Source organism: Coloeus monedula (assembly GCF_965178545.1).
Source record: "Coloeus monedula genome assembly, chromosome: 2".
NCBI classification, from domain to species: domain Eukaryota; kingdom Metazoa; phylum Chordata; class Aves; order Passeriformes; family Corvidae; genus Coloeus; species Coloeus monedula.
In genome coordinates this window covers 116,776,443-116,786,431 of record NC_138782.1, presented here as the reverse complement: position 1 = coordinate 116,786,431, position 9,989 = coordinate 116,776,443, and the positions used below count along the sequence as shown (strand labels likewise).

Genomic DNA, 9,989 nt, shown 5'->3' with positions numbered 1-9,989 from the left:
GTAGTGCCGACCAATCAGCAGCGCCACGGGGCGGGCCGGGGTTGGATTTCCCGCGCGGTGGCGGGAAAGGAGCCGCGTTTGGCGCGAAACTGGAGCGCGGCGGGGGCGGATCGCGGGGTCTGATCGCGGGGTCTGATCGCGGGGTCTGATCGCGGGGTCTGATCGCGGGGCCAGCCCGGCTCTCCTCGGCTCTCACCGCCTTCCCCGGCAGCAGCAGGAGCGGCGGCGGGATCCGTCCCAGGGCGCCCGGCAGCATGGCGGCGCCGGCGGGCGGGCTGGAGGATGCGGAGCTGCGGGAAGCTCAGCGCGACTACCTCGATTTCCTGGACGATGAGGTGAGACGAGCTGGGAGGCGCGGGTGCTGCATCCCCTCTATGTACCCTGGTGTTGGGGACCACCTGGTCCGTGTCACCGTGTCCCCTCCTCCCCCTATGCTCGGGGATTTGGGCGCATCTCATCCCTGTGCGCCCCCGCCCCTTGTGTACCCCCGAGGTTCGGGAACACCTGGTCCATGTGCCCGTCCGTCCCCCCCTAATCCATGTCCCCGGGAGTTGGGAACCACCTGATCCCTCTCACCATGTACCCCACGGGTTGGGAGACCGTGGTCCCTGTGTCCCCCCATTCCTCCCAGCGGTTAGGGAGCACCTCGTTCCTCCTTCCTGGTTCCTACCCCTTCCTGCTTAGGTGGTGGGATAAAGGGAGTCAAGCTCTGCAGGAACGAGTTCCTGAGGGGTGTCTCACACAGATGGACATGCAAAGTGAGTGGGTTTTTTGGGTGTCTTTCCTCCACTCGCTCTTGCAGGAAGACCAGGGAATTTACCAGAGTAAGGTCCGGGACATGATCAGTGACAACCAGTATCGGCTCATCGTCAACATCAACGACCTGCGGCGCAAGAACGAGAAGAGAGCCAGCAGGTGGGTCTGGGGCACGGGGGTCACCTGCGGTACTGGGCCTGAGAGGGGTTTTAAAGGTCCATCCCTGGTTCAGCAGGTCATTTGTCCCAAGAAAGCGCCAAACATTGTCCTGTGGCGAAAGCCAGGGCCTCACCACCCTCACAGGGAACAATTCTTTCCCAATATCCTGTCTAACCCTGCCCTTTGTCAGTATGAAGCCATTCTCCCTTATCCTGTCACCCCAGCCCTTGTCCCAAGTCCCTCTCCAGCTCTCCTGGAGCTCCTTTAGGCACTGGAAGGGGCTCTAAGGTCCCCATGGACCCTTCTCTTCCCCTGGCTGAACAACCCCAACTATCTCAGTCATTTTTAGGATGCTCAGGCATATTTTGGACCATGCTTGCCAATCTGCCCTTGGCCATGTGAGCTTTTCTAGATACGCTTGGAATTGTTCTCCTCCTGGCTGTTGGTGCTAGAGGACCTCACACAGAGCTGTGATGGACTTTAGTTTTTCTTTTCACTTACTGCTCCTGGCAAACTTGTGGAGCAAGCAGGGGTGTGGGAAAAGTGCTGAGGAGGAAGGGGTTGACCCATCTACTTTGTCACCTCCCTGTGCTGCAGGCTCCTGAGCAATGCCTTCGAGGAGCTGATTGCCTTCCAGCGCGCCCTGAAGGATTTCGTCGCCTCCATCGACGCCACCTACGCCAAGCAGTACGAGGACTTCTACATCGGGCTGGAGGGCAGCTTTGGCTCCAAGCACGTGTCCCCACGGACACTGACAGCCTGTTTCCTCAGCTGCATCGTCTGCGTGGAGGGCATCGTGACAAAGTGTGAGACTGGGGACACCCAGGGGCTGCGGGCGTGGAGGGACCAGGGGTTGGCTGTGAAGGATCTGGAGCCCTCCAGGAGCTGTGACATGGAGAGGGACTTGGGAAAAGGACCTGGAAGAACAGGACAAGGGGGAATGACTACAAACAGACAGAGGGTAGGATTAGATGGGATCTTGGGAAGGAATTGTTCCCTGTGAGGGTGGGGAGGCCCTGGCACAGGTTGCCCAGAGAAGCTGTGGCTGCCTCATCCCTGGAAGCATCCCAGGCCAGGTTGGATGGGGCTTAGAGCAACGTGGGATAGTGGAAGATGTCCCTGCCCATGGCAGGAGGGCTGGAACTAGTTGATCTTTAATGTTCCTTCCAACCAAACCATCATATGATTCTGTGTCCTGGCAACCTGAATGAGGGAATAGGGAGCTTGGCTGAAGGTCTTGAGTGTTGGGATGGTCTTTAAAATCAGCCAGTCCTGTCCATGTTTGGCAGTGAGTTGGGACCCAAATAATTTTAATGTTGGAGACTCTGTTGAGGGCTCTCTGCTGACAGAGGGGTGGGACATCCCAGCCCCTCACTCCTCTCTTTTCCAACTCCAGGCTCTCTGGTGTGTCCAAAAGTCGTCCGGAGCGTCCATTATTGCCCAGCTACCAAGAAAACAATTGAGCGCCGATACACGGACATGACCTCCCTGAATGCTTTCCCATCCAGCTCCATCTACCCTACAAAGGTGAGGTGAAGCAGCAGCAGCTTCCTTTAGGGAGAATGTGCCAGCTTCAGTATGGATCTGATGAAACCCAGCTTCCATTCCTGCTGAAAAAACCCTTTCCAGCAGCCACATGCAGGTTGGATGATGCAGCCTGTGTTTCCCCTGCTCAGCTGACCTTACCTCTCCTCCCTGCTCTCCTGAAAAATGGTGCTGGTCTTTTAATTTGGGTTCCTGCTTTAGGATGAAGAGAACAACCCGCTGGAGACAGAGTTTGGCCTCTCAGTCTACAAGGACCACCAGACCATCACCATCCAGGAGATGCCCGAGAAGGCCCCAGCGGGGCAGCTGCCACGCTCGGTGGATGTGGTTCTGGACGATGACCTGGTGGACAGGGTGAAGCCTGGGGACCGAATCCAGGTGGTGGGGACGTACCGCTGCCTGCCAGGGAAGAAAGGGGGCTACACTTCGGGCACTTTCAGGTCAGTCTGCTTTGGGTTTCAGCCCTCTCACCCTGTTTGGTCAGGTCATGTCTCTGGAAGGTGAGATCTGGCAGGTGGCCATCACCCAGCTGGGTCAAACAGTGGTTTAAATCACTTGGAAGTGGTTTGCACCTTGATCCTAATCACCAAATATGCTGAGTTGGAAAGGGCCCTCAAGGATCATTGAGTCCAACTCCTGGCCCTGCACAGGCACCCAACACTGCACCCTGTGCCTGGGAGCATTGTCCAAATGCTCTTGGAGCTCTGTGAACCTTGGGGCTGTGCCCATTCCCTGGGGAGCCTGTCAGGGCCCTACCACCCCTGGGGGAAGAACCTGTTCCTGATATCCAACCTCACCCTCCTGTGACACAGCTCCAGCCATTCCCAGGTCTCAGAAGAGATTGGTGCCACTTTTCCACTTCCCTTTGTGAGGAAACTGTAGACTGTGGTGATGTCTCCCCTCACAATGTGCAGCTGTGACTTCCAGCTCTGCCCAGAAGGGTTTGGATGTTCTTAAACGATGCTCCACTGATGGCCCAGCACAGTCAGATGGAGGGTGCTGCAGCTGTTGAAGCTTCCCACCTCCTTCCAGGGCTTCCTAGAGCAAGTGATGACCCGTGGAAGTTTCTGCTGTGTCTCTGTGGGGTTTGCAGAGCTGACCACGGCTGTCTCCCTTCTCCAGGACCATCCTCATTGCCTGCCATGTGAAGCAGATGAGCAAAGACATCCGGCCGCTCTACTCTGCTTCTGACGTGGCCAAGATCAAGAGGTTCAGCAAGAGCCGCTCCAAGGTACTTGAGTCTTGTGGCCAGGCATGAAGTTTCAGCTTGGCATGTGGCTAAGGACATTCTTGTTGGGTTGCAAGTAACTCTTCAACCCTCTTAGCATGTTGTTGGATTTTCCAACTCATTTTCTTTGAATTTTCTGCTTAGACTGTGATCAGGCCCTGTTGGGTTTTTTTTTGCTGCTTCTGTACTGCTTGCAGAGCATCCTTCTGCTGTGTCCTGACCCTGCCAGCGGGTTTCCAGGAAGTTTCCTCTGCAGGAGAAACACGACTTTTCTCACCCCAGACTGAAGTAATGGGGTTCTGCCCCAGCCTCTTATGCTCAGAGCTTTCCTCTGTAGCACAGAGAGGAGCAAGCCTTGCTCTCACCGCTTCCAGTGCTTGTTTGGGTGTCAGTGACAAGATGGTCCAGGAGTTCATATAAATCCCACTGAAAGAAAACTCTGGCCAACAGTTTTCTCCTTTCCAAATAATTTTTATCCATGTGGCTTTGTGATAGGAATAAGCTGAAATTTGGGCTGAAATGGTCTTTTGAAGTATTGCTTGTTCTTTCTTACTCCAGTCCACGTGACAGGCCATGCTCTGCCTCTTCTGCTTTAGGATATCTTTGACCAGCTGGCCAGATCCCTGGCTCCCAGCATCCACGGGCATGAGTACATCAAGAAGGCCATTCTCTGCATGCTGCTGGGAGGGGTAGAGAAGATCCTGGAGAACGGGAGCCGCATCCGAGGAGACATCAACATCTTGCTGATAGGTCTGGGAGGGCTGGGCAGAGGCACCCTCGGTTGGTGTTGTTGGGGGTGGGGTGAAGGAGTCTGGATTTAGTTTTGTGGAGTAACTGAGGTTAGACAGGACATCTGGAGGTGCCTGGTCCAGGGATGTGTGCAGGTGTCACTGGTAGGTCAGGTTGCTTTGTGACTTGTCTGGTTGGTTTTGAACACCTCCAGGGATGGAGATGTGTGCAGATGTGGAGTCATCAGCGCAAGAAAGATGTGGACCTGTTAGAGTGAGTCGAGAGGAAACCTTGGACAGGAGTCCAAGGGCTGGAGCTCCTCTACTCTAGAGCCAGGCTGGGAGAGCTGGGGGTGTTCACCCTGGAGAAATCTCCAGGGACACCTTGGAGCCCCTTCCGGTGCCTAAAGGGGCTCCAGGAGAGCTGGAGAGGGACTTGGGACAAGGGATGGGGTGATAGGACAGGACAAGGAGGAATGGCTTCCTACTGTCAGAGGGCTGGGATAGATGGGATATTGGAAAGGAATTGTTCCCTATGAGGGTGGTGAGGTTTCTCTGGCTCTGGTTGTCCAGAGAAGCTGTGGCAGCCCCTGGATCCCTGGAAGTGTCCAAGGCCAGGTTGGATGGGGCTTGGAGGAATCTGGGCTAGTGGAAGATGTCCCTGCCCATGGTAGGGGGTTGGAGTGAGATGAGCTTTAAGGTCTCTTTCATCTGAAACCTTTTTGTGATTCTAGGGGATCCCATGACCACTATCCCAATGTTTAACCACTGTCAAGGCAGTGTTTTTTTCTTTCCACTGTCCAGTTGGGATCTTCTGTGTTCCAGATTGTCCCCATTGCCTCTTGTCCCATCCCCATCACCTCTCAAATCTCTTACCTCCATCTTCTCTATTTCCTCCCACGGGATCACTGATGATGGTGGGAAGAATACATGCTCACCTTATTTTCCAAAGTCTGAACAAAACCCTTCTGTCCCCTTTTCCCTCTACCTGCCCCTGCTCTGAGCACCCCAAACCAGACACAGCACCAGGGTGATGGTGGTATTGATATCCAGGTGATGCGTGGTTCCTAAATGTGCTGTTCTCCATCCTAGGAGACCCTTCTGTGGCCAAATCCCAGCTGCTGAGGTACGTGCTGAGCACGGCACCCCGGGCCATCCCCACCACTGGCAGGGGCTCCTCTGGCGTTGGTCTCACCGCTGCCATCACCACGGACCAAGAGACTGGTGAGGAGCATCGGGGTGATGCTTGTTAACCCCTGGGAGGGACTCTGTGACATCCAGGGCTGCTGCTTTTGATGATCTGAAAGGTCTTTTGCAACCTTAAATTTGTAATGTTTGTTCTGCAGTGACACTTGCAGGGCTTGCTCCACCAGAAGCTTTATGGTAATGATCATTCGGGACCATGGGATCCTGTGTTTTGGGATATTTTGTCCACTTCAGTTAGGTGGTGGTCTTCTTTACTCCTCTTCCACTTGGTGCCATATCTGAGGGCTAGCAGCAGCATGGATTTTTGTCTTCCTCTTGGGAAGGCATTCCTAATTCTGATCCATATCCTGAGTGTTCCCTCTGCTGTCATGTTCGGTCAGAGAGCAACCCAGAAGGACGCTGCTGCTCCTTGAGGCTCACCCTCATCCCAGGGGTGATGGGGATGGCAGGGCAGGAGGTGTGTAGGGCCAGTGGGTGGTGGTTGACCCTGTTTTCCCCCGCCCTATCCCAGGGGAGCGGCGCCTGGAAGCGGGAGCCATGGTGTTGGCCGACCGGGGCGTGGTGTGCATCGACGAGTTCGACAAGATGTCCGACATCGACCGCACGGCCATCCACGAGGTGATGGAGCAGGGACGGGTCACCATCGCCAAGGCCGGCATCCAGGCCCGCCTCAACTCCCGCTGCAGCGTCCTGGCTGCTGCCAACCCTGTCTATGGTCGGGTGAGTGCTGGTGTTACCCTTCCCTGGAGGAGGCAGCTGGTGAATCCCAAAAGATCCCCCAAATCAGTGACTTGGATCCATGGCACAGCAAAAACCTGGTTGGTTTGGGGTCTGTTGTGGTCATGGCTTTCCTGGAGGAGAGAGGGGCTCCTGGTGTTTCTCACCCTGTTTTGGTTCTGTCTGGGTGTTGGGGCAGCCCAATGGACCCTCATGCTGGTGGTGAGCCTCAGTCTTGGTATCTGATTAGGGATCGCAAAAAATAGAAATAAGAGTTTTGCAGGATGGGGAGAAGTGGCTGTACTGCTGCAGCAGGCTGGGTTTGGTGTGGTGTCCATCCATCCACCCATCCTTTCAGCCCTGGCCCAAGGAAATCCCCCCAACCTCCCTGGCAGCCAGGACTGGCCCATGAGTGTCTCCTGTAACCCCTCACCTCGTCCTTCCCCAGTATGACCAGTACAAGACGCCCATGGAGAACATCGGCCTGCAGGACTCCCTGCTCTCCCGCTTCGACTTGCTCTTCATCGTGCTGGACCAGATGGACCCTGAGCAGGACAGGGAGATCTCGGACCACGTCCTGCGGATGCACCGCTACCGCAACCCCAACGAGCAGGACGGCGATGGTGAGGCCCATCCCTCCTCAGCCAGGCGTCACCCCTTGGTGCCAGCTCTTGGGGACTATTTATGGGGACTATTAGAAGTTGCTCCAGAGGGTAAAATCCTATTCTCTGTACGTTCCCCTCTCCAGCCATGCCCCTGGGCAGCGCTGTGGAGATGCTGGCTACGGATGACCCTGACTTCGTGCAGGAGGAGGAGCAGGAGCTGCAGGTGTATGAGAAACACGACGACCTCCTGCACGGGCCCAACCGCCGCAAGTGAGTCCATCATGCCCTGGAGCTCCCTCAGGGTGTCCAGCACTGTGGGTTCGTGGGTTTGGCCCGAGTCTCCAGCCAGTGCCAGCCATGCTCCAGGTGGTCCATGGGTAGGATGAGGGAGCCTTGCTTGATCTCTTATGCCAGGCAGGTGGGGAACATCTGGAGCTGAATTCCCTGCACACCTGGATGCCCCTGAAGGGATATAAATGGATGGGAAGCCCATCCCCACTGTGGATAACATGTGTGGATGTGCATTCCCGCAGGGAGAAGGTCGTCAGCATGGAGTTCATGAGGAAGTACATCCACGTAGCAAAGATGATCAAGCCCGTGCTGACCGAGGAGTCGGCGAGCTACATCGCTGAGGAGTATTCCCGCCTGCGCAGCCAGAGCCAGATGAACTCAGACGTGGCCAGGGTAAGCCCTGGGAGCAGCTCTCGCTTGGGCCAGGAGGAGGGGAACTGAGGCACAGGCTCCCCTCTCTCCATATGGGTGTTTTCCACCTTGGATGTGACACTTCTCAGTGAGGGTCAATGCAGAGACCCCCTCTCTCTGTCCCCCCAGACCTCCCCCATCACAGCCCGGACCCTGGAGACCCTGATCCGCCTCTCCACGGCCCACGCCAAGGCCAGGATGAACAAGACTGTGGATCTGCAGGATGCTGAGGCAGCTCTGGAGCTGGTGCAGTTCGCCTACTTCAAAAAGGTGAGGGGAAGGTGTCTCTCTGTTCCTAGGGGATCCCAAGATTGTCATAGGAAGGGGTGGGCTTGGTGCAGGCTGAGCACCCTGGGCTGCTGGTGGGACCTTTCCTGGACATACTAAGGGATCAGGCCACCACTGTGGGATCTTGGATGCTTGGGGTTGGTCCCTAAAAGCAGCTTGAGTGGAAATGGCTCTGAGTCCATCCTGCCTTTGCCACACAGGTGCTGGAGAAGGAGAAGAAGCGCAGGAAGCCAGTGGAGGATGACTCAGAGACTGAGAAGGAGGAAGATCAGGAGTCACAGCCCAAGGAGGAGCGCAGGACAAGGAGGTAGGAGCCAGGGCAAGGGAGTGGGAGGGACATGGTGCAAAGGGCACCAGTTTCTTCTGAGGCTGCCACAGGCTTTGGGGAAATACTCCATGTTTTGCTCAGCCAGGTCGTTTGTCCCACCCCATTTGTAGTAGAGGGACATCATATTTTCATGGATAAGGAACTGGCTGGATGGCCACATCCAAAGATGTAAAGCACTGGCACAGGCTGTCCAGAGAAGGAAGCTGTGGCTGCCCCTGGGTCCCTGGAAGTGTTCTAGGCCAGGCTGGAAGGGGCTCGGAGCAGCCTGGGATAGTGCCCATGGCAGGGGGCGGAACAGGATGATCCTTAGGGTCCCTTCCAACCCAAACCCTTGGGTGACCCCTCCTCCCTGCTCCCAGAAGGAAGAAGGCGCGCACAGAAGGTGAGGAGGGCTCCTACGACCCGTACGACTTCAGTGACGCTGAGGAGGAGATGCCACAGGGTGAGTCCCTGGGTTTGGTGACACCTGGCTCCTGAGGGTGCTGCTGGGTCAGCATAGCCTGGGGAGCAGCAATGCTGCTGTTACCTGTGGTCCCTGGTGTGATGCAGCACCATCCAGAACCACCAATCCATGTAGGACAGGGTTAGATGGGATACTAGGAAGGACTTGTTGGCTGTGAGGGTGGTGAGGCACAGGTTCCCAGAGAAGCTGTGGCTGCCCCATCCCTGGAAATGTCCAAGGCCAGGCTGGACGGCGCTTGGAGCAACCTGGGCTAGTGGAAGGTGTCCCTGCCCATGGCAGGGGGTGGCACTGGATGAGCTTTACGGTCCCTTCCAACCCAAACCATTTTGTGATTCTGTTGCTGATTAATTTTTTTCTGTCCACCTCCAAACTGCACCATAAATAACAAAATTGGGAGGCAGTTTGGAATCACCCCCCAGTCCTGAGCCCAGTACTTTTGCTCTCTGGGTGCTTGGACACCAGGCACAGGGTGAAGGTAACTCTTCTTCTGCTCCAGTTCAGGCACACCCTCCAAAAACACCCGAAGCCTCTGGAGCTGGCGAAGGGAAGAAGCTGGAGTTGGCTGAGCCAAGGTGAGTGGGGGCTGTCCCTGTGTGTCCACCTCCCTCAGCGGCTCCAGGCTGTTGTCCCACGCTGGAGGTGCATCTGTGATGCTCCCAGCTCTGGTTTTTGGTTTTCCTGCTGAATGCTGCTGCTGGAATGGGGAAGAGCTGAGGCATCCTGGGCTGGGAACAAGGGGAAGGATTTGTGTGTGGTCTCCAAGGGTGATTCCCTCTCCCCTGACCAGGTTGAAAGCATTCAAGGCTGCTCTCCTGGAGGTGTTCAAAGCTTCCCACGCCCAGTCTGTGGGCCTGAAGAACATGATGGAATCCATCAACCGCGACAACCCCGAGCCCTTCTCAGCGGCCGAGGTGAAGGTGGCCCTGGCCCACATGCAGGATGACAACCAGATCATGGTGTCTGATGACATTATCTTCTTGATCTGAGCCTCTGCATGGAGGAGCCCGAGTTCTTGTGTTCTCTCAGCCTGGAGACTCCTTGTGTTTGAATGCTTCATGTGGCTGAGCTGGATTTTGGGGGAGCTCAAGTCTCTGTGCTTCCTTGCTGTGCATTGCTGGCACCAAAAAAAAAAGAGCCAGGAGCTCTGGAAGTTGTTGCTGTCTCCAAAGTGGAGTATTTGGGAAGAGGTTTCTGCAAGGAGACGAAGGAAAAAACCTAGGAGCAAATATTTCAGTGTTTTTAATGTATTGTTCTTAGCTTTGGT

General features: G+C 55.8%; 1 protein-coding gene across 1 annotated transcript; it reads left to right on the top strand.

Moving 5' to 3' along the window:
• Nucleotides 1-254: 254 nt before the first annotated feature.
• MCM3 (minichromosome maintenance complex component 3) lies at nucleotides 255-9,711 on the top strand (the record flags this gene model as incomplete). Its single annotated transcript, XM_082276702.1, has 17 exons — nucleotides 255-335; nucleotides 803-915; nucleotides 1,513-1,721; nucleotides 2,312-2,442; nucleotides 2,662-2,900; nucleotides 3,583-3,691; nucleotides 4,285-4,438; nucleotides 5,509-5,640; nucleotides 6,134-6,342; nucleotides 6,788-6,962; nucleotides 7,088-7,214; nucleotides 7,478-7,628; nucleotides 7,776-7,916; nucleotides 8,135-8,241; nucleotides 8,622-8,704; nucleotides 9,222-9,297; nucleotides 9,513-9,711. The coding sequence occupies 17 exons, from the start codon at nucleotides 255-257 to the stop codon at nucleotides 9,709-9,711; spliced, it is 2,436 nt and encodes an 811-aa protein (XP_082132828.1).
• Nucleotides 9,712-9,989: the final 278 nt, after the last annotated feature.